The sequence below is a fragment of the Oncorhynchus keta genome, chromosome 32 (genome assembly GCF_023373465.1).
Source record: "Oncorhynchus keta strain PuntledgeMale-10-30-2019 chromosome 32, Oket_V2, whole genome shotgun sequence".
In the NCBI taxonomy this organism is placed as follows: domain Eukaryota; kingdom Metazoa; phylum Chordata; class Actinopteri; order Salmoniformes; family Salmonidae; genus Oncorhynchus; species Oncorhynchus keta.
Window position 1 is genome coordinate 16,592,059 of NC_068452.1, and position 24,132 is coordinate 16,616,190.

General features: G+C 44.7%; 2 protein-coding genes across 9 annotated transcripts in view; one reads left to right on the forward strand and one right to left on the reverse strand.

Moving 5' to 3' along the window:
• LOC118365167 (KAT8 regulatory NSL complex subunit 1-like) overlaps positions 1-17,949 on the forward strand; it is a 75,887-nt gene extending 57,938 nt beyond the window's left edge. For 3 of the 4 annotated variants that reach the window (XM_035747139.2, XM_052490701.1, XM_035747141.2), the window contains 13 exons: positions 4,352-4,493; positions 5,059-5,151; positions 5,766-5,872; positions 6,677-6,875; positions 9,467-9,638; positions 10,966-11,157; positions 12,157-12,339; positions 12,685-12,845; positions 13,003-13,127; positions 13,466-13,523; positions 13,812-13,924; positions 14,664-14,961; positions 15,204-17,949. In XM_035747139.2, coding sequence (XP_035603032.1) covers positions 4,352-4,493; positions 5,059-5,151; positions 5,766-5,872; positions 6,677-6,875; positions 9,467-9,638; positions 10,966-11,157; positions 12,157-12,339; positions 12,685-12,845; positions 13,003-13,127; positions 13,466-13,523; positions 13,812-13,924; positions 14,664-14,961; positions 15,204-15,473 — 2,113 coding nt within the window. In that variant the 3' untranslated portion in view covers positions 15,474-17,949. The remainder of the gene's footprint in view (positions 1-4,351; positions 4,494-5,058; positions 5,152-5,765; positions 5,873-6,676; positions 6,876-9,466; positions 9,639-10,965; positions 11,158-12,156; positions 12,340-12,684; positions 12,846-13,002; positions 13,128-13,465; positions 13,524-13,811; positions 13,925-14,663; positions 14,962-15,203) is intronic. The other variant, XM_035747142.2, reaches the window with a different exon arrangement.
• A 173-nt stretch (positions 17,950-18,122) lies between these two features.
• LOC118365168 (microtubule-associated protein tau-like) overlaps positions 18,123-24,132 on the reverse strand; it is a 44,975-nt gene continuing 38,965 nt past the window's right edge. For 4 of the 5 annotated variants that reach the window (XM_035747145.2, XM_035747147.2, XM_035747146.2 and 1 more), the window contains one exon: positions 18,123-21,403. In XM_035747145.2, coding sequence (XP_035603038.1) covers positions 21,191-21,403 — 213 coding nt within the window. In that variant the 3' untranslated portion in view covers positions 18,123-21,190. Of the gene's footprint in view, positions 21,404-21,980; positions 22,149-24,132 lie in introns of all 5 variants that reach the window. The other variant, XM_035747144.2, reaches the window with a different exon arrangement.

Consider the following 24,132-nt stretch of genomic DNA (forward strand, 5'->3'; position numbering starts at 1 on the left):
TTTAAAAACCTGCTGTATGTAAAATGTATAAAAGTCACTATGGATAACCATCTAATGATGTTTGTTTCCAACATCGGTGCTGGTCTCTTACAAAAGTGAAATCCACGTTGTGTTTTGTTTCCTTGCAACAATACTAACGACTATCTTGATACTGGTATCGTCTCGGCCCTGCAAAACAGCTCCCATTCCTAGGTGAGAGCAGAGTAGAGACAGGTGTGAATGACTCATCCCTGGTGAGAGGACAGGACCCCACGCTTCAAGGTCTCACACACACACACACACACACACACACACTTTCCTACCACAAAGCCAGTAATACTCCTTACTGACATTACTCTGGATTTCCTCTCAATGCCAGGCAGTGTATCCCTATATTTCCACCAGGGCTTGTTTCAAGAGCTCTGTGACCCTTCTTTATGTGTCGCTGAAGTCAGGCCTCTCACAGAGACACAGGAATCCAATTTTATTCTTCACATGCTTTGTTAACAACAGGTCTAGACTAACCGTGAAATGCTTACTTACGGGCCCTTCCCAACAATGCAGAGAGAAATAATAGACTAGTAATAGCACGTAATAATAAACACACAATGAGTAATGATAACTTGGCTATATGCACAGGGTACCAGTACCGAGTCGATGTGTAAGCGTATGAGGTAGATATGTACACATAACTAGGAATAAAGTGACTAGGCAACAGGATAGATAATAAACAGTAGAAACAGAGTAAGTGATGAGTTTAAATAAAAAAGTTAACAAAAAGGGTCAATGCAGATAGTGTGTTATGGATGGATCTATGGGGGAGCCTCACCAGAGAGGATGGCACATAGCCACTTAACCTGTCCCCGACAAGTTGGAGACCGCGTGCACGCAACCGAGAATGTCAGCTAAAAGTCGAAAGAGAAAAGCGAGTGACTCAGTTTGGCAGCTATTAAATCCACGGTGTGTGTTTAGTGAATATCAGCTACACTGCACTAGTCAGAGATGAAGAGTGACTGTGGTTTTCCCCGATGGCCGTCACACTCCCACAGATAATTGTATTATGGTATTGTCAGAAAGTTAAGGAAGAGGCCTGTTTTTGCCGAACGCCCTCTGAGCACTTATTTAAATGTAAAATGTATTAAATGTCTTGTTATTTCTAAAGAACCTCATCTGGATTTCTGAAAGTCAGCAGGGGCACTTCACGTGCCCTCTGTGAGAGTGTTGTTATTATACACACGCACTTCATGTTTTGTGTGAGAGCGACTTCTTGTCGGAGCTCCTGTCCTGGCATTTGTTTTTTAGATTGTGTGTTTTCCTGTGTGGGTGTTTCTGTGAACGTCGGCGTTATTGGTTTTCCCTGTACTGGTGCTTTTCCACTAAGACGAACCCCTACAGTAGGTCGCCAGTGTTTTATTTTAATGGTAGCTCTAGTGTAATTGTTTCCATCTGGAGTGTGACACTAAGACCTCTACATCATTCAAGTCTGTTCTGTCTGTTCTATCTGTTCTGTCTGTCTGTTCTGTCTGTCTGTCTGTTCTGTCTGTTCTGTCTGTCTGTTCTGTCTGTCTGTCTGTTCTGTCTGTCTGTTCTGTCTGTCTGTTCTGTCTGTCTGTCTGTCTGTCTGTCTGTCTGTCTGTCTGTCTGTCTGTCTGTCTGTCTGTCTGTCTGTCGCTCGCTACTTCCTGTTTGCCTGCTTCCTGTTCCTATGTGGATCACAGAGAGGAGCGGGGGACTCATTGTGTCGCTACAGCAGCAAGCAGCAGCCAAAACTCCTCCCTCTGTCCCTTCCTCTCTCTCACCCTCTCTCCACAGCCCTCCTACACACAGATTCTCCCTCCTCGCCATAGCCCTACAACACATGGTTCAGTCGCTTGCCCATCCACTGCCCCCGGTGGTTGACTGTAGTGCTGCAGTACTCAGCCTACTACAGTACTGCCCCTCCCCCACACTCAACACATCCCATGTGGAATTTCTTTTAATTGAGAAAAAAAATAAGAAGATTAGGGGTAGAAAACAGCACTGTTAATTTATAATGAACAGGAAAAACTGGATTCAAGGGTCCTGGTTCAGATTTGTGTTTGTTTGGTTAGACATGAGGAGTTAATTGTTTCTCTCTCCACCACCTCCCGCCCCGCAATGGCCTTGTTTTATAAGTCCGTGTGTCCTTTTTACTCATCAGAATATAAAATACACCATCTCTGAGTAGCTGATTATTCAGTCTTCTGAAGTCCTCCCATATGTTGTTGCTCACTGGCTACCTTCATGGAACTGGCCACGTCACGCTCCTTTTCCTATATCACACTACCAATGGAAATGGGAGGCTGCCTTTTCCTACAGTTTTGTGTGTGTGTTAATTAGTCTGCATGTGTGATTGTGCTAAAGAGAGGGATTATACATGCATGTTCTCGTGCACATCCATTTTATCATGCCTTTTTCCGAAAGGGAACTGTGAAGAGAAGGGTGTATTTATATCCAGCCATCATGAAACGGTGTGTGTTTGTGCCCATGTCGACAGGCACAACTTTGGAAACTTCTTCTGAATGTGTGACATAAAATCTCGGACTCTTGGAAAGACATTTTCTATTTTACATTGCCACGTTCTGAAAACAGCATGTTTTGCTACACTAGTCTCTGTCGGTTTAAGAGATTCTGAAAGAGAGAACACGGCCCCTTCTAAGCCAAAAGTGACCTTGTTCGGTTGGTCTGTACTTATTGTTGATAGCTGTAAAGAGAATGAGTGAGAATGAGAGCCGTAGGGGGATGGGTGTTTGGGCGAGTCTTGAACCGGCGGGTCCTGTCCCAAATGATACCCTATCCCCTATATAGTCGACTACTTTTCACCAGAGCCCTATGGGTCACGGTCAAAATGAGTGCCCTAAATCGGGAATAGTGTGCCATGCGGGACGCACACATAGTGTGTGTTGAGAGGTTGTCCTCTAAATTCCAGTCAGAGTAGATGAGGGGGTGGGGAAGGAGGAGGAGGAGGGCCTGTAGCAGCAGAGGCCTCACTGGTCTCCAGCCATCTCACCAGACTGCTAGGAAAGTGGGTTATGTAATGTTGGCTCTACAGAAAGAACATAGCAGCCCTCTCTTTTTCTCTCTCGCTCTCTTCACTTTCTCCATTTCTGATCATCTCTCTTTTCCCTACCCTCTCTTTTACCTCGTTGCACTGATTTCTTGCCCTCATTGTCCCTGTCTTCTCTGTCACCCCTCCCACCCTTGTTTTTCTCTCCCCCTCCCCCTCTCTCTCTCTCCCTCCCTCTCTCTCTCTCTCTCTCTCTCTCTCCCTCTCTCCCTCTCTCCCTCTTTCAGAGTGTGATCGAGGGTAATCTTGAGTCATTTCACAGAGACCTCTTCCTACCCAAAATGTCCTTCGCTCACATCGCCATCATGTCTAAGTCTTGGCTTGAACACAGCTCATTCAGGGTTGGGGAAGCAACTACTAGGCATGCAGGCCCAGGTGTAGAACACATGAGAAGGGGATTCAGTGGAAAGGTGGCAACTACAGTTTTGTGCTGCTACTGCTATTGAAACGTAAGAAACACAAACAAAGTCGAGCAGCTCGGGGAGCCAAGAGAAAGTGTCGATTTGATTAGTCTAAAGGTAATCAGTTACTGGGGGACTGGAAGTGTGTGTGTGTGTGTTAAGCATGGGCATTTGATTTTACTATTCAAATACTATGAGTATATATATATTTTTTTTTACTTCAATGGCAACTTGCTCACGTGACTCAGGAGAGGTGGTGCACTTTGCTTGTTAGAGAGAGGGGGATTTTCCATCGGTTAGAAATTACAGGCCTCTGCCTGTAAAGCTTCGCTGATTAATTGATTGACCGACAATAGCGAGCTAGACGTGTGAAAAGTGTCTAGGCTACTAGGCAAATCTTTTTTATGGGGATGTATTGGTACGAAATGTCAGAACTGTTGTTACATAAACATTTCGAGTGGCAAGGTCGGTCCTAGAATGAAGCAATGTCACAGATTCTTAAATCAAATTTTAGACCAAGCCTTTTACATATTTTTTTTATGAACTTGTAAGTAACCAAATACTAACGCCCGTTCGAATAAACACACCCATCCTGTGTGTGTGTGTGGTGGCTTAGATGTAAATAACAAAAGTCTGTGGCTAGTGTTGTGAATGAAGGCGGGTGGATGTTTTTGAGGCTCCCCCCCCCATTAGTGTTATTTTTGACGCCCCCTTTTTACTTCATTCCAAAAGTCATTGTCACTGACCTCGGAGCCCTCACGGACCGTCCTCCAAACAAGCAGTCACACTTCCCACACACGATCGCTCTCTCACACCGACGCGCACACTCCCTTCTCGCCTGCCTCTGCTCTGACCCTGTCCTCCTCCTCCTCGCTCTGCCCGACAGATGGAGACGTGCGGAGGGGCGCTACGCGGTGGATAGGGCCTCCATAGTCAGCCACTGGAACTGGCTGCAGGCCCACGTGTCTGACCTGGAGTACCGCATCCGCCAGCAGACGGACATCTACCGCCAGCTCCGCTCCAACAAGGTCAGCACCGCCACCACACCATACACACAACACTGCACCCTCAGTCTCAGCCACCTGGGTGGCCCTGGCAACAAGTTCAAGAATGGAAGAGAAGGGGCGGACCGGTTGAAAGCCGTGTCATTGGTAGATGGGGGTCACATGAAGAAGCAGGTCACATGACCTAACGTGTCGCTCGATCCCCACGCTCAAGGTAGCTTAGCTCACGCCTCAACTACGGATGGGAAGAGTGGGAGCGCTTTTCTATTCTGTTCTTATCAAGAGTATGTTGCCTCGATATATCTGACATGTCTGTCTGCTTTTAGCCCTCATTTTCTTCCCCACTCTTATCCTCTGCTTCTCCCACTTTTTTATTTCTTTCTTTCTCTCACTTCATCCATCCAACGGTCATTTCCCAGTGGAATATCATAGCCTTCCTGGTAAAAATGTATAGCTTGTTCATGGGGCCCCTTACCCCTGTCTGTGGCTACACCAAAGCCAGTTACTTTGGTGCCTAGCCACTGTTACCTCTGGTGTTATGAATCAGAAGGACTGAAGAGCTCACCCTGGCATATCTGCGCTCTCGTAGGGTTCCATAATCCTGGCAGAGACCTCCCCCTTTGACGTGTCACCTGAGGACGGGGAGGTGAAGGCGGAGCCTGTTGGTTGCCCGGTAATACAGGTAAATGAGTCTGACGATGTAACTGTCCAATCAGATCCTCAACAAGCCGGTGTCTTCATTTCTTAGACATCAACTCGCGTATCCTAAACATGCCCTAATTTTAGACGAATAGGTTCAGGGTTGTGCTGACATCCTCTTAAGTCATGTAGTATGATGTGCTGTTTTCATAGAGAAAAATCAAATGTGACTTTTCCACTTAGTGTGGTGCCTCCCTACCAGTTCAGGGGAGAAAGAAAAGAGGGAGGGAGCGAAGACACCGCTCAACATGGCACCCTGGCACTGTGCCCAAAATAGAGAGAAGGGAACACGACTCGCCCACAGAACCCCAACCAGCCCCCGGGACTTGGGAGGGAGGGGAGAGGGAGGGAGAGACTACTATCTCGGGAAAAGAATGGGTGAGGAGGGGGAGGTCCCAAAACAGTGGTGGTCTTTGTTTTGTCATGCCAAGTCGTGTTGACCTTTCTATCCATTCAGTTGTGGCCTGAGGAATTCACTAGGTCATTCAACTGTTCTGGGCTAGGCTGTAGTGGAATGGAGTTGAGGAGGGTGGGTTGGAAGAGTTTTGAAGAGGTTCCATTCCATGTTAGCCGTGCCAACCTTGTCTTTGGTTCCAGGAGTGCGGCTCAGACGGTGGGGCCGAAGGTCCCGGAACGGTCTCCGTGGAAACGGGCCTGAGGAAAGGTTGCGCGCCCGGGAGACAGGTCAACGGGATCATCAACAGGTACGACGCAATGGAATGATCCCTCTTTACCCGTTCAGTAGGTGTGTGTCCTTTCAGCAAGGCGGCCTCTATGCCAACCACTCCGTCTGAACAAAGGTGTGTGTGTGTGTGTGTGTGTGTGTGTGTGTGTGTGTGTGTGTGTGTGTGTGTGTGTGTGTGTGTGGGGGGACATGATCCATGTGGGAATTGCAGCTTCTCACTCTACTTCCCAAATATACTACAGGGTTTGTACACGCAGCACTGTACAAACTTGTACGTACATGTGTTCATTCTGCAACCTCTGTTTTCCTCTAGTGGAATGTAGAACTGTGAATGGGATAATCATTCTGTCACCGAGTAATACGTATTCACACTCATTATAAATAGGATCGGAGTTTTCCCCCATACTGTTACATTGAGACCTACTAAATAAGCCACTCAATGGACAGTCAAAACACAAATCCAGAATTATCATTATGAATATTATCAGTCGTAGTAGTAGTAGCAATATATAGAGTCATGTACTGCAGTGTTGATGAGCAATCTTCCCTCCAGCTTTTGTCGTAGACATAGATTGTCCATATTTATTAGTGCTGAGTGACTAACCTGTCATTTTTTCTTTTTTTAAACTAGTTGACCGACACCGGTTCAAATATTTGAATTGCATTAACTACAATGAGCATAATCCATTGTACGTCTACTTGTCCGGTCTCGGTTTCTTTTATGCCTGCTCGGGAAGAGGCAGAAGAATGCGCGATTGTGAGGGGATATAGAGAGCATCTTCGTGTAGCGTAGTATTGATGAGTGACTGTCCCTCCCTTCCAGCCTGCGGCCTGGCTCTCCAGAGTGTTTTGACCTGGAAAAGCAGCTGAGGAAGCAGCAGCAGAGCCTGCCCTCGTCCCAGCCCCAGCTACCGTGCTCCCCTCAGGACGACACGTGTGTGGCGGCCCGCACACGCCCCCTCCTCAGCTGCAAGAGACGACGCCTCGTCAGGCCGAGCACCGTCACCAACCTCAACCGCAAGGTTTGTGTGTGCGTGTGTTGTAATGTCTTTGTGTTGGTACGCTTTCATTGCTACATTGTCATTCTGTGTGTTTTCAGCTCTTTTTGTTGTTTACTGGGTAGTGGGTAGTGTATTGTTTGCTAGTATGACTGTCAGTGTCCTTGAACTACAGAGTGGTTGGCCGATTTTGTCTGTGTATAGCCTATATATTATGTGTGTGTTTTATATGGATATGCTATCTGCAATGCGTGTCCTTTTACACATGGGTGGTGGATTGGTGTGTGTGTGTATATTTGTTCACTGCTCGACATTAACGCTTGTCCGTTTGTCCGGTATGTGAGACAAGCAGGGTATAGAATACTGTATGTTGTCCGGATGGACAAGTAAAAAAGTATCAAGTAACACAGTATCAAGCAATTACTCACATCAGCATTGGACCAGAGTATCCTCCACATGCGTTGTTGTGCACTGTTCTCCCAATTTATGCAGAGCACATCAGAATATGATTATATTGCATTGAACGGCGGGGTATGTCAATCACTTTTGAGATCAGAGTTGCATGTAGCCACGTTTGCTCATTTCTTCGTATCCCTTGCTAGTTAGTGAGTTATTTGCCCAGGTATAGCTCGTTTTTTGGTCCGCAAACAGGGTTCGTATGGTCATGAAAATCCTTGAAAAGTCATGGCGTGGGCATCACCTGCTTTGTGCCTGTTTGATTGGGCCCGAGGAGAGAGGGGGGGGCGACATTGCAGCAGATAGGCCTATAAAATAACGATAGACAACCAATTAAACTAGAGACAATTCAAAACATATGGTGTTGCCGGGCTAGTTATCTCAGCAGTTAAATATTTATCTAAAAGCTACATCTATTAATGTCAGTGTCATGTCCGACATCCGAAAAAAACGAAAACTTTCCACCAGCACTCGTCGTGAATAATGAACGGGTATAATAGTCCTGTTGTGAAACCGCCTCTCAAGCACTCGACATTGGGAGTTGAGAAATAAATCTTGACACATTTGAAAAGCTATATTAAGCATTGGCCATGTCATTCTGACAGCGTTAAAGTATTTGTATGATTTGACCTAGCCCAAATGACAAATTATTCCCAAGGCTGTCAATAGATCTCCACTCAAACCTGAATATTTTAGCCTTACAATGCAAATAAACATGTATTTGTTAGTTACCTTGCTTTGAGGTAGCCAACCTTAGCCGTTTGATCCCTGATTCATTTAATTAGTAAAGTATGTTATAAAGACAAAGTGTTTAGTTGTAGTATGTTTAAGGCCAACCATCCTCCAGGAGAGCCTTAAAGGGGCAGTGTTATATTTTCAAACAGGCTTGAATATGCAAATAAGCCTTTTGGCAGAGGGTAGCCTACATTTTTGTGATTCTCTGTGTGGTAATAATAATGGTAATTGTATTTTGTAAAGTGATTCCTTTGCATCAAGTCATCCTTTTGGCCCATGGTGTTACAGACCATCATTATTTGGGGGACAAGTGACTTGAGCTTTCGGATGAGTACAAAATCAGTCTTACTTGTCCAAAGGACAAGTGGCAACAACAAAAAAACAGCGAATGTATGCCGGTCTGTATGTGTCTTGAGTTACAAGTGTGAAAGGACACGCGAGCATCTGTGTTTGTACGAGCAGTAAGTGTGATTACATGTGGGGAGTGCACGTGTTAGTACATTAACAAACTACAGCATATGGGTTTGTGATGAGTGACCACCAACCTACCATGCCAGTACATTTTAAGGATCTGCATTAGAACTCTCATACCCTCGGTGTGTGTATTTCGTCTACATGTCTTCTACCTCTGCATTCTCCAAAGAGGTCGACTCCTTCATGCGAAGTGGCTTTGAAACAGGTGGCTAGTTTCCAACGACACAGGTAGGGCTGAGTGCTGCTGCCTCGTGTTCTATTAAAAGCAGACGTGCTGTTATATTTCCCGACTAGGAGGAGCTGGCTGACAGAAACCCACAATTAAAAAAAGGTTTGGCTGGACGGGGACGGGGTGGGGACGGACTTATCCTAGATCAACACTCCTACTCTGTTCAGTAACAGGAAACGCGGCCATAACGGGAACCCGCTGTGAACAAGCTGTCCTCTCAGCCCCTAGTATTTCAGATCGTTGTTAAAGACATAAACTAAACAGGAACTCTGGCTTAGCTTATTAAACCAGCACAGCCGCAGTTTCAAAGGCTTCGCATATGCTATGGCAGTCAGAGCTAAGCTAATGGTGCTATCTATGCATGTTTTTATTTCTGAAACAATTTGAACCTGGTCCGATTTTTGATTTTCCCTTTACACGAAGGCAGGCGTTGTAGAAAGTACCCATGTTTGCGGCGGTTTTATTTTTTGGAGACTTTAGAAGCAAGTGTTGCTATTGTGCAACAGTATGTTGTTGTTGGAACAGAAATAGGATGACTATCCGAGCTCCGTCAGAGACTGTTTCCCTCTGTTGTTTACATGTTCCCCCTTGTGTCTCGATATTACCCGCTTGTTATTGCATTGAGAATTTGTACTCCGACTCGATTACTCAGGCCTACCTGGTTAAATATGTTGAAAGAATCATCCCACTCTCCTTCCCCCTCCCTCCCTCTCTTCTCCAGGGCCAGAGGCTGTGCGTACAGGGTCCTCGCTGCGGCTGCGAGGTCAACCCCCAGTGTATGACGTGTGGCGGCCGCACCCTCTCCTCCTCTGACGTCCAGTACGAGCGCCCTCTACTGGAGAGGCTGTCCCAGTTCGACCCCTGCGTGCACCCCATCCTCTCCCTCTCAGACGGTAAGATTGATTGGTTGGTTGATGGATTGATTTGAATTGATTTGAGCGTTCACACCCGCTCCAGCCGGAGACAACGTTGCATTAAAACAGGGTAAGCCTAGTAGCTACGTGCACCACATCTTTTCTTTCACAGTTGTAAGTAGCTCCTACCTCGTCATGCCCTGGGTCAAGGGTTGGCTAACAAGGGACAGGGGTTGCTGTGCCATCCTGTGCTTGCTGGGTAGTGGAGCAGCATAGTTGGTTTATAAGTGATAAAGATCCAGTATGGAATACTATATGGACTATTTTCTAGGCAGAATTTGAGCTGTAGCTTTGTCGTATCAACAACTTGCAGCACCACCAGCTTCAATCCAATCAAGGGTCATTATTCCATACATATCATGTAGCGTGTATTTCATTATGACTTTGATTTCCACCAGTGGGCTCCCTCCCACACTTCTCTACTGCTTTAGTAAAGGCCTGTGGCTGGGCCTGTAATGTGGGCCTGCCAGTAGGATGTAGAAAGAAGGATGAAAGCAGGCCAAATCCTCAGGGTGGTCAGCAGGGGTGGAGGGGCTTCTAGAGCTTCCATTCTGGACTTGCTGAAGTCCTCCCCCTGGTGGATTGAGTGAGAAATCCACTCTGACGCTCTGTCAAAGCACTGCTGCTCAATGCATCCACCCTCCCCCTCTCTCACAGTCCCAGATGTGCCTTTTCCACATGAGAGGAGCTATCTAGCTAGCTAGCTAGGCCTGAGAGATGTGAAAGCTTCAAAAATCTGCAGCGTAATGAGGTATAAAGGACTGGCTGGAGATGGATGGTGCAGTCAAGTAGGTCAACTGGTGAGAAAGGGGATGGTTGGTGGTTGAAAAGGAAATGCAGTCAGTCTATGACCATGCGATGCTACTGTCTGTCTGAAGCGAGGGCCCACCACCTGCCGTAGCTGGAACACACAGTGGCGTTGGCCTTTTTAATAGTGCACAGTTGATGGGGTTTGTCGTTTTTCTAAGTTTGATCTGATCTGTAGTCCCTCTAGAATCTACGCCTATACAGTTCTCGATACCTGACCGGTGCTTTGTTTCTATTTTGCCGGGCCAATGTGCTCTGTTTAGGTGTAGGTTTATTTGAACATATTGGTACATATGCGAAAACACACATAACATTTGATGTCATACAATGTAAAACACAATGATCAGCCGAACTATATGAACAATGAATTATCAATAAAGCATAAGTCATAAACAGCATAGTTTGAGAGCTCCTGCCAAGAGCTTGTAAAGATGATTAGGGAAAAAACAACGTTATTATCTGCTGCTAACCACAACCCCCCCCCCGTGTGTTTATGCAGACGTGACGATGAGTCTGCACCTGCAGCGCGTCCTGAAGTCCCACTGGAACAGCCGGCCCCTGGAGAAGATGAAACCCCTGAAGAAGCTCTCCCTGAAACACAAGCTCTCCGTGGGACGCCCTCACGACCCCTCCGCCTCCTTCACCTCCAAAGACAAACACAAGATGACCAACTCCCTCCTCTCCACAGTCCGTAAGTAAAGCCTCCTTCACCTCCAAAGACAAAAATATATGCCATTTAGCAGACGCTTTTATCCAAAGCGACTTACAGTCATGTGTGCATACATTCTACGTATGGGTGGTCCCGGGAATCGAACCCACTACCCTGGCGTTACAAGCGCCATGCTCTACCAACTGTGCTACAGAAGGACAAACACAAGATGACCAACTCCCTCCTCTCCACAGTCCATAGATAAAGACTCATCGCCTCTAAAAGCCTTAGACTTTAAGCCAAGCAATGGGGTATTGCCTCCCAGTAGGGAAGGCTCGTATAGCCATTTGTTCCTATGCATGCTCATTTTCTACACCTTAAATGTTGTGTAACGCAACAGACCCAAATGTACACTGTAAGGTGACATATAGGAAGGATCACTTAGTTTTGCAAAGCTCTTAGAGATATGATCAGTATTGGCGGTTCATATACTCGTGTAACAACGCACAAACGTACGAGGCCCCACCAGCCTGAAATTTCACAACCCTACATTAACAAGCGCTTCTTTTGTTTGGTGTACTCTGTAGTATTCAGGTGTGAGTGTGTGGCCCAGTGTTTCCTGGTAAATACAGTGACTCAGCGCTTTCCTCTCAGTGTGATTGATAAAGAAGCCTAGGTAGTTTTCAGCTTCGAATGCATGGACCCTATTCAGAGAGCACAGACGGATGGATGGAGCGTCATACACCGATTAATAATTTAATTACGAAGTTACATAATTGATGCTCGATGCTCTCCAGAGTTCTGCAGCACAATGTTAAAATGTACATCTCTAAGCCAGTTTTGTTCGCATTTCTCACGCAGACCCACTCGCTCACAGACCTTGCCGAAAATATAACCGCTTTAGTGTCGTGGTGGGATCTACTTTATGATGTTTGTTTTTTTTACAGCCAATTAACACTGTTGGACAAAATCCGAAATATGTGTGTGTGCGCAAAAGATACACACTGCCTAACCCCCCATGTTGCTCTACCCACTCCCCAGGCCTGTCCCACCACAAGGTGCGTTCAGAGAAGCTACACAGGCAGCAGCTGGACAGCCTGCTGGGGTCCACCAAGCTGGAGGGCCGCCCCCACTACCGAGGGGAGCAGGGGCACGGGCCCTACGACAAGAGCCACGCACGCAAGAGGCCCCGAGAACACTCGCTGTCGCTGGACAGTATGGACAGTAAGTTGCCTACAGTCTTTATTATCCTCTCTCTCTTTCCCTCTTCCGCCCTCAGCACCTGTCTCATAGCTTGAGCAGCTCAAATGAGTTCTGAGGGGTAATTGTCACATCGCTTCCACCGTTTTTTCACTCTACCTTTGACCCTTTCCATATTACTTAAACTTTTTAGAAGGTCCATCTTTATTTTCCGTATCCTTTTTATCCCGTGTCAGTTACTGAATTGTTAAGGCTCGAAAGCTTGACAGATGGATGTATATCAATCAGTCTGGAGGATTCCAGGTGTATTTAATAGGATTTCCTCTACTCTCTCTCGCTCTCTTCCCCCGTACTCTCTCTCTCTCTCAGACACCCCTAAGCTGTACCTGGATGGGGGCAGTCTGTGCCCGTCTCTATCTGCTGGGCTCCCCGCTCACAGCTCCCTGTTCCGACAGCTGTCAGCCTCCTCAGAGACTTGCTCTGTGCACTTCACCTCCTTCAACAGCAGCCTGAGGGACAACAGCGCCCCGGTACGACACACACACACACACACATCTGGTTTTATAACTGTGCGCGCATGCGTGTACTGTATGATTGATTGGAACAGTAATGGTGAAGTAGTCTGTAGAAGTCCTTTAGAAGTTGGATTGACGGTGACTGACCCTGCTCCCCTTCTACCCCGTACAGCATCAGCCCATCCGCAGGAGGAGGGGAGAGAGCTCCTTTGACATCAACAACATCGTCATCCCCATGTCTGTGGCTGCCACCACCCGCGTGGAGAAGCTGCAGTACAAGGAGATCCTCACCCCCAGGTACACAAGACACAAAATGGCCGCCATGCCTACCTCGGCATGAGGAAGTTGCCTCGAGTCAGGAAACTAATCACAAATCCAAAGATAGTTTGGTTATTTCCCCCATCTAATAGATTAATAACGGTTAGGATATGGGACTGTAATGCTGATCCTAGATATGTCCAGAAGGGCAAATAGCAATTGTTAGGATATGATTTGGGGGTCTGTAAGCTGATCCGAAATCTGTGCCCAAGAGAGAATGCCCAGAGCTACGCACATCAGCTGTACTCTCACTTGAACACACACACACGTGGGTGGTGAATTACTGATGTATTAATTATCTGGCTTCCATTTTGCAGTTGGAAGGAGGTTGACATTTGTGCTAAGCCTATCGCTGAGGAGGCTGACATTGAGGAGGTAAAAAAGATTTTCTCTTGGTATGACCTTTTCAGAATCTCAATGGGCGTAGTTTACCGATGCAGACCAGAAGTATGATTCAGTTGCACAGTGTTGTCCAAAGATGTCAAACATCTAGGTAGAGCTGCCACCAACCCCCAAATAACTGCTCCTTTTTCACCGTATAGCTCTGATGCAATACATTTAACGGTAATAACCAAACCAACGTTTGACCGCAAGCCGCATTCATCAAGTGTTACAGCACTAACTTGGAGTGCTGATCTCTCTCTCTCCCTTCTTCCCTCCCAGATTGAGGACCTGACAGACACTGCGTTCTCCCAGCTGCACCAGCCCTGCGAGGACCAGGAGCGTTCCCGCTGGAGCTGGACGGCCAGCGCCATCGCCAAGAGGAGAGGCAGCCGGTCAGTAACACACACCAAAACACCCCCTCCCAACAACAAGACACACCCTACCCACATTATGAGTTGCAAGAAGACACCCCTCCAAAATGGGCTGCCCCAATTCAAGACCCCCCCAAGGTCTGCCCCAATCCACCCACTCCCCATAGTTTTTCCAATAAGCAGTGTATGTGGAGGTTTTTCTCATTTGTTTATTAATCCAGTAACCAGTCTTTTTTGTGTGATCTGTAGCAGAGATGAGGTTCGGAGCTGCATATTGATTGTGATTCTCTTATCTCGGAAGAGATAGTAGTTTCTACCTAGAATAGCCAGATCCAGCACGTTATACTGCAGTGCAGCACAGGGAACACCTTGGCAAATAGCCTAGCGGTTAAGAGTGCTGGGCCAGGTCGCTGGTTCTCAGATCCCCGAGCGGATTAGGAGAAACATCTGCCGATGTGCCATTGAGCGTCGCCGTTTTCCCTGGCCTTGACCCCACTCTCCTAGGGTGTCTCGAGGAGTTGGGATATGCATTAAAAGAAATCCAATTCATACACTCATACAGCTTACCCACTTGTACATTAGGTGAAACAGGAAAAATATTATCCGCACCTATTTGACCTTTAGCCTTCTAGAATCTAGATGATAGGTTTCTCTACTTAAGGCTATTCTCCTTTCTGTTCAATTGAGGTCTAGCTGAAGACTTTGTTTCTGTTCTCCATGTCAAGTTAACTCTCCTCTCTCCCCCCCAAACCCCTTCCAGTTCGTATGTCAGTGGACGGTTGGATGGTCGCACTACTCCCCTACTGAGCAGCACCAACCCTTCCACGCCGCAGCCCTCCTCCCCAGACACAGCCCATTTCCACGCCCTGCAGGACTACGGCAGTGCCGCCTCCCCCTGCTCCCCGGCCAGCCCCGACCTGCTATCCTACCCTTACACCCCAGGATGTTACACAGCGGTAGGGTACTCCTACACCCCTATAGGCTCCAGGGACTCCCACCGCCTGCTCTCCAACGAAGACACGCGCTGCTCCACACCTGAAGGCACCTACGAAGAACTGGTAGGCTCCCAATAGCACAAACACTTCCGCACTATACATGCGTTCACACACTTCAGCTGTTTAATCAGTGTGTATGCCGTCTTTGTGAATACCGTGGCAGATTGTAGAGGGTATATGAGAAGACACCTGGCCTTTTGGGGATAAATGTACACAGACAGACCAATTTAATCTTTGTGATAAGTGGGTGATAGCCCTGTGTTAAGTGGTGTGGTCTGACGGGAGTTTCCTCTCTCCCTCTCCAGGTTCCCATCCCAGTACACCCGTGGGACCGGAGGAGCTTCCCCCTGGAGAGCGACCCGCCGCCGGAGCCCGAGGAGCAGCCAGGGAACGCCGAGGAGCGCCCCTATAGAACCATACGCCACATCTCCGGTTGCAAGACGGGCTCGTCCAGGTCCGAGTCCGACACCGGGGGTCCCCCCTCGCCGCTCCTTCCCCCTGACGATAGCAGCAAGCAGAAAGCCCCCTCCACCACCACCCTCACCACCACTCTCACCAGACCCTCCCACCGATGAACGAAGGCTCTCACTGCATAAAGGACTCAACACTTTTTTTCTTTCACAAGAACTACATCAACAATGGAATAATGGACTCCTGTTGTTTGATATTCAAACATCAGTCAAATTCTTTCACAGTTTTTAGTGAACATAGACCGAGCCCCGCATCAGAAATCCGTTTTGTTCTTTTCTTGCTCACTGAAATGGATAAATATATATTAAAGTGAATGAAAAAAGGAGAGCAATTAAACTGAAAGCTGAATTTGTGATGAGCAGGGCATATAGAGTTACTTCCTGTTTCTGGGCCAATGGGCTGAGGGCTAAGCAGCCACTCAGGCAGTGTGTGTAGCTTTCTTTTGCCCCATGTCAGTTTTAAAATGGAGTAAAACAAAAAACAGCAATGCCTTGTTGTCATAGCTTGTTATGTTGTCACCTTGAATCAACCTAATATTTGACCCTCCCCAGAGAATTGGCGTGAACCTGCAATGTTCCTTTCAGCACTTGTTTCACAGAGCTGTTGTAGTAATCTGAGTTTGCCATTTTCCTTGACGTCTGTCTGTGCTTTTCGTTCATCTGTTTGTCTGCATTGGTATAGTTGTTTTATACATATAGGTTTAATAAGATATTTCCTTTCGACCCCGTCACATAGACTGATGGAACAAGTGGTTGTGGGCGGTGTATAAAATCATTTTAGCACGGCAAGTAACACCACCCTCAATATGATATTACACGAGTTTGAATAAATCATTCAATCAAATAAACCAAAGTGAAACAAATAATCATGTGAACTAATTAAAACGACAGGGAAAAAAATGCATCACCTCTCCTACATAGGAATGATTCTATAGAAATGGAGGGATTTGATATGAGTGTTAAACTGTGTGCATATTGAATTTCTGTCTTCATTTTCTTTGTGGTGTGCGTGCGGTTATTTCACGCTTTTCTGATTGGTTTGGAGAATGTGCAAGAAATCACTAAAGCGTGCAGTCAGGTTCCAATTACAAAGAAAGCTTGTATGTTTTTGAATGTAGTATTTTGGCTTTATCTTGACTCAAGGTCCTTCATTATTCACTCTATTTTAAATTTCTGTACCCGAGCTATTGACACGGGTTGCCGTAGTTCACATCCGATGCAACGTTTCCAGCTTGTAATGCATAATTGCCATGCAATTTGCATGTCACTTGGTAGAGTAAAAGAGAACATGAGAGAAATTAGGGAAAAATATGTAAATGTACCTAATTAATCTCGTTCCTGTGTCAGTGTTTTTTGGAATTGCACAAGGCAGATAATGTCAATGTTGGATTGTCAATGCAGTTCCAGAATTGGATTAAAATCTTTTTGGGAGTTCAAATGTCAAATGCTTTTCATGTAACAATGCAAAAGAAAACTCCAAGTTTGGGTTGTTCATTAGAGCAGACGAATGGAAAATGTTGTGTAATGGTTTCAAAAAAAAAAGTCCAGGTAGTCCCTGCCGTTTGGTGCATACTGAACACGGCCCAGTCGGCTGCCCTAGTTCCCAGCACCCCCTGTTGTGTCCCTCCCAGCAGATGAAGTGGAGCATTGTACAGAAAGCCTCTAGACGAATCTCTCCATCTAAAAAGGCTTTTTATGTTTGAGTCACTTTAAGTCAGAAGGCTGTGGCCATCACACACACAGGAGGCTATGTGGGGATTTATCAGTTGTGGAGTCACTTTGACCATGCCCATCTCACCAACCCTCCCGCCGCCTGGCCGTTTCTACTTGGTCACTTTAAGTTAAAACCACATGTTCGCCCCAACCAATACCCTGCTCTTGTTCCAATTACTGCTAATCATGTCATGTTTGAGTCTAAGAAAAAAAATAAGAATGTGTGTGGGGGGGGAATCCTTCAGATCACTGTTCATTTGAGCCTTTATTGTCTCCACCCGCTTCCTTGATTCTGCTGTCTGTCATTGCGAGGAGGTAATGTGAGGTCTTCACTGGTGAATCCTTTGAATCTTTCTCCCATAAGTCTATACTCTTGGTCGGTCCAGACAGACTGACCAAAAGACAAACCTGACTCAATTTCTAGGGACCATCGATGCCTGTCCCTATCCATTATTTCTCCTCACAGAAGTCCCCGTCATGAATCATGATCAACTATGGTTTGTCTGCGAGTGGGGATCAGAGGACCCACCAGAAACTGTTTCGATGTACAAGAAGGTTTGACTAGCGTTAAACAGATATTGTATTGTCTGGGCTATTTTCATACTTTCCAACGTGGTGTGTGGGGGTGGGTGAGTCTGGTATATCCTTTAGCATGTAATAGTTTGTACAAAAAGTATATTTTGTAAATAACTTAACTGTTTGACGTTCAGGCTGTAGCTGTCCTGATTGTATAGGGAGAAGACACGACAAGTACAAAATATTGATCTTTTCTTTATGCAGAGGTAACAAACAAAAAAAGTGTATGATTGATGAATCCGACGGGCAGGCAGCGTTTGTGCTTCTCAAAATAAAAGTGAATTATATTGTATCAACTGTGTCCTTGTGTTCCCTATGATCTTGTAAATTCGACATGTGGAAAGCCCTTGCATATTTCACAAACGAGGTCAGTTTGACAGGAAATACCCCTGTCATTCTTTGAAACACCATCACTCACTCCTTAAGTGTCTTCACAAATGTAATGGAAAGAAGAAACCTTTAACATTGCTCTTCCAATACTGACTTTATTTCCTAATCCAATGTTTACAGCAACAAGTTATCAGTGTAAACCAAATATTAATAAAATGCACATCACAATAAGGACAATCACGACTGTCAAGATAAAACTGCAAACTCAGCAGAGAAGGAGAAACAAAAACAGGACATGGGATCATGGAGAGAAGCTAGATACCTTGTATCATTGCTCCCTTTTTTTACTGCACTGAAAAAGCCCCAAATTACCCTGTCTTTTCCACGTTCTTTCCTTTCCCTTAAGTTAAATGACATTAAGTCCTAGGCCTACAACACCCTTTGCACCAACTTTCTCCCCCTCTTGTCAAGGGCATATTTAACTGCAGTACAATTATCAGTTTGCTTAAAATGTCAGTCATTTTTAAGAAATCGTTAAATGAGTTATAAACTTGAGGTTATGCCGTCCTTTCAGAAGAGTAAACCACTCCTTCAGATTCACTTGCGGTTACTTGGAAAAACTAGAAGAGTGATATGATATTTCAGCTTCGAAATAAGACTCATTTGGGGAAAAACAGCCTTACACTTTTGCGTAACATCATTCACCACACACAAAGAGCATAGGGTTGTTTTATGGTACCTTTTCTACAATCTCCTAAAACAGTCTAAAAGGATATGTGGACTAACGTGAATATCAGTCTTAGTATCCCTACCTACATGTACAAATCTACCTCAATTTCCTTGTACCCCTCCCTGCACACCAACTCGGTACTGGTACCCTGTGTAATATAGCCAAGTTATCGTTACTCATTGTGTGTTTATTCCTTATTATTTTTCTGGGAAGGGCTCATGAGGAAGCATTTCACTGTTAGCCTACGCCTGTTTATGAAGTATGTGACAAATAACATTTGATTTGAGTATTTTTGGGCTAATATGCAAACATGTCTTACTTTGAACAGATTTGTTCAATCGTAAGAATTAATATAATCCGCTTAACACACTATGTGTTCAGCACAGTACATATTGTTCATGTTGACCATGAGGAATGAGGAGGAAAGCCATCCAGTTATCATTGCCACACATGTAGTAGTGGTCAACTTGAGAACTTCAATGTGTAAAAACTACCTTGCAAAAACAAGAATGCATCGTGAGGGTCTGGAGTAAAAAAATAAAGAATAAAAGTGGGTGTCAGCAGGTGCATCTACAAGCATTTGTAAATATCAGTTTAATATGTCTTACATCCACATAATAGGGCTACGAGTAGGAAAGAAAGTGCGCAACATAAGTTTTGATCTACTAAAAAAATGGTGCTCGATCATTGCGAAGAAATATTTACTTTAGTTAAAATTCGCTACGTAAGTAGTGCGCTGTGGGTAGGTAGGGGATGATCATCTCGGACAAGAGAGAGGGAGTGTGCAAGTACACACTTCGGGAGTAGGGTAGAGGTTTGGAGCGCAACCTATGTCCGGCTTTAGAATTTCATGCAGGGAAAATCAAGACTATTGTCTAGGCATATGTGTGTTGTGGGTATGAAGTAGCATTTCGATTGCCTGACCACTCAAACTTAATTCTTCCTATATCGTTCCTACATACGTCAGTCGGAGACGGCCATCATTCAAGTCGTTTGTGGTGACAAAATCAAGAGGTGTTGTACAAAACAAAGTCATCAGCGATTGGGTCATCTCTAACCAATCAGAGTTTCAAAGCCAATGACGAATCTTCAAAACGACCCTATACCCAGGAGTGTTCTGGCTCTTGCCCAATCAGATGGTCTAGAATGGATTTCCATTCTAGAAATCGGAGGAGAGTTACTCAAATCCAGACTCACTGCTGAGAAGAAACTAATGTCCATGGGCGTGACGTTTGGCAGGAGCAAGGAGTTTGGGAAGCCAGGCAAGCATTTCTTATGCATTCATTAAATACTATAATCACAATTTGTTTTGAATGTTCCGTAATTGTTATGGGTGTACGGATGTACCGTTAACTATTCTGTTGACTAGATATGAGCAGTGAATTTATAAGCCATTGCTAGGCACTTTTTTTTTTTTTTTTAACTCTGTGGCAAATTTGAGCTGTTTATGATAAGGAATCAGTCCATATTCCCAATAGGCATTTATACATTTCTCAAACCTAGGATTGATGATATACCACCAACATACCAGCACGTAGACTATACCATACAAACAAACAAAACTCAACTTCAAAATTAGCAATCTTATCCAATTGATTGACGTTGTATGCACCATGTAGCCTAATTACTCCATTAAATCATAATTAATTGATTACTTCATTGCTTTCAATTGCTCAGCAATGGGATCCTTGAAATGTTTTGAACAGGACATGGGCTTTAACTCCAAGTCAAATTATATAATTATATATTATATAATTTCACAAACGATGTCTATTTTAATCATCTCAAAGGCAGAGTCAATGTGCCTTACTTGCACTCCATTCATTACATCACAGCAACTGTTTACGACAACGTTTGAATTTCAGAATGCCGTGAATAAATCTTTGCGGATTTCTCAACTGGGGAATATCAGTGATTTAAGCACGAAAAGGCAGCGGTCTTTTTGGCACTTGACATTGTTTGAATGGTATAGTACGGTGTCACTTTACTTTAGCTGACCTTTTCTAGTTGAGAAAAGAGTAAAGTCTTTGGCTACTTCACATTTTGAAGGCCTAAATTAGCATATTCAAACATCCACAGGGTGGCAATGCGCAATATTTTCATGCGAGCCTTTGCGTTCAAATTGAGCAGCCCAATTAATTGCACTGTTAAATGGAAAGTAGGGCAAATGTATTTTATAAGACCGGGCTGCGAGTTTATGGGTATATCATAATGTTGCTTTTCTTTCACGTATATGTTTTCATGACCTGTGGCTACCTAACTATCAAGACTATAAACAGCTGTTCATTAAACGGAGCACTTTGCCCTGACTGATATCCCATGTCGGCAAAATCCTGCGAGCGAATTTGAATTTCAAGGAAGAAGGGAGACTGAGTGAGCTGCTTCTTTTTCTCTTCGTTTCTCTTTTTTATCTGGCGGTTGGTTCCCTTGGTAACCTACAATGCTTTTTTTTTCAGGGAGGGACGTGGTCGAATCACAGGCCTTGCTTGGCGAGGGAGGCGGAGACCTGATCGGCAAGCATGGATAGCGGCGGCGTCTCTGTCATGTTCTGGCTTCCGGGGGACGACACGTTGCTGAGAAGATGGGCGGGTGAGCCGCCTGTGATGATCTCCACGGGGACAATCTCCGCTCCGTGGTCGGTACGGGCCTTCGCCGTCTCACGGAAACTCAATTTGTGGCTTTCAATCTGCAGGAGTGATAAATTAGGTGTGAATGGCAATCATGGGCACCTGGAGTGATGCATAATTATGCATCATTCATGGATTGTATGTGTGTAAACCTTCAGGGCCAAGTTTCCCGTTAATTAAGCTTAGTCATGGAATAAAATGTATTCTAAATGGAGAATTTCCATTAAAAGTGTATTCTAGTCAAGGACTAGGCTTAATCTGCATCTGGGATGAGTGGAAGTCAAATCAGAACAAATCCAATATTGTACTTTCCATGTGATGACATCATAATGTAGTATAGCGAACAGAGGATGTGCATATCACTGAACACAGGACCAGTGATGCTGTTGTTTGAAAGGCTCTTGATTTTGTGTTAATGCCCTCTTCTGGTTAAAGATATACAAATCTCCCTCTTGATAGTGTGTGGAGTCCTATGGACATGCTGTGTATTTGGCTACACAGGTGTGGGTGCATGCATGTTTTTAAAGGGGGAATTTAGGCCTTCATTTCAAGGATGAGTATCTATGTTGTGGCTGCATCTATCCAATTGCTTGGACAATTTTGCCGACTTTGGTCTGAAGTAAGACGTGTACTTACTGGAGACTTCTAGCTTTGCCAGGATGCCCCCTCGATTGGGCTGTGTTCAGAACAGGGCGATTGAGGGGGCTCAGTGGAGAGGCCAGTAGGGCTGGGGCTAGGACCTTCCCCATTTAGGGAGGTGTCACCTTCTCCAGAAACCCCCTCAGCTTCCTTCCCCTTATCTCTCTATGGATGGATACCATATCCAGTTTGGATGGAAAACATGCGTTGAGGTTAAACAAAATAAATGAAACATAACAAAGGAATAAAACAAAATAAATTAAATGTATGTATATACAGTTGAAGTCGGAAGTTTACTTACCTTAGCCAAATACATTTAAACCGTTTTTCACAATTCCTGACATGTAATACTAGTAGAAATTCCCTGTTTTATGGCAGTTAGGATCACCACTTTATTTTAAGAATGTGAAATGTCAGAATAATAGCAGTGAGAATTATATTATTTCAGCTTTTATTTCTTTCATCACATTCCCAGTGGGTCAGAAGTATACATACACTCAATTAGTATTTGGTAGCATTGCCTTTAAATTGTTTAACTTGGGTCAAACATTTCGGGTAGCCTTCCACAAGCTTCCCACAATAGGTTGGGTGAATTTTGGCCCATTCCTCCCTACAGATCTGGTGTAACTGAGTCAGGTTTGTAGACCTCCTTGGTCGCACACGCTTTTTCAGTTCCATCTACAAATTTTCTATAGGATTGAGGTCAGGGCTTTGTGATGGCCACTCCAATACCTTGACTTTTTTGTCCTTAAGCCATTTTGCCACAACTTTGGAAGTATGCTTGGGGTCAAGTGTCAATTTGGAAGACACATTTGCGACCAAGCTTTAACTTCTTGTCTGATGTCTTGATGTTGCTTCAATATATCCACATAATTTGCCTCATGATGCCATCTATTTTGTGAAGTGCACCAGTCCTTCCTGCAGCAAAGCACCCCCACAACATGATGCTGCCACCCCCGTGCTTCACGGTTGGGATGGTGTTCTTCGGCTTGCAAGCGACCCCTTTTTCCTCCAAACATAACGATGGTCATTATAGCCAAACAGTTCTATTTTTGTTTCATCAGACCAGAGGACATTTCTCCAAAAAGTACAATCTTTGTCCCCATGTGCCTTTGCAAACCGTATTCTGCTCTTTTTTTATGGCAGTTTTGGAGCAGTGGCTTCTTCCTTGCTGAGCGGCCTTTCAGGTTGTGTCGATATTGGACTTTGGTACCTGTTTCCTCCAGCATCTTCACAAGGTCCTTTGCTGCTGTTCTGGGATTTATTTGCCCTTTTCGCACTGAAGTAAACGGCTTGGAAAATCAGGAGGAATGGGCCAAAATTCACCCAACTTATTGTGGGAAGTTTGTGGAAGACTACCTGAAACGTTTGACCCAAGTTAAACAATTTAAAGGCAATGCTACCAAGTACTAATTGAGTGTATGTAAACTTCTGACCCACTGGGAATGTGATGAAATAAATAAAAGCTGAAATAAATCATTCCCTCTGATATAATTCTGACATTTCACATTCTTAAAATAAAGTAATGATCCTAACTGGCCTAAAACAGGGAATTTTTACTAGGATTAAATGTCAGGAATTGTGAAACTGAGTTTAAATGTATTTGGCTAAGGTGTAAGTAAACTTCCGACTTCTAACTGTGCGTGTGTGGGTATATGTGTATATATATATAGAAAGAAAGAGTCTGTACAAAAAAAAAATAATACATGCAAGGTCTTTAAAAACTAAAAAGAAAAATTGTAGTTGAATGAGCTGAGCAAGAGATTGGTCTGCAGTGCCAACTTGGAATCAGAGAGAGAGAGGTAGTCTGAGTATCAGTCTCTTTAGCTAACATTCCACTCCTTGGCACTCTCATTGCCAAAGAGACTGGCCTTTCGGCAATCTCAACATTGAAATCTGCGCTAGAATTACGGCGGAGTTGCTCATTAGTTGTTGGAAATAACAATATTTTCCATGAGAACATGGGGATCCTCAAAAATATAATTTAATAACAAAAACAAATATTTAGCTGTTAGCTAGGCAAGTTGTTGTATTTTGAAGATTAAAATCTATTTTGTGGTCGGAATTGCAGTATTTAGTTTGAGTATTTAGACATGAGCTAGCAACTTTTGACTGACTAGTTTCGTCTGGACAAACAACTGGATACCAA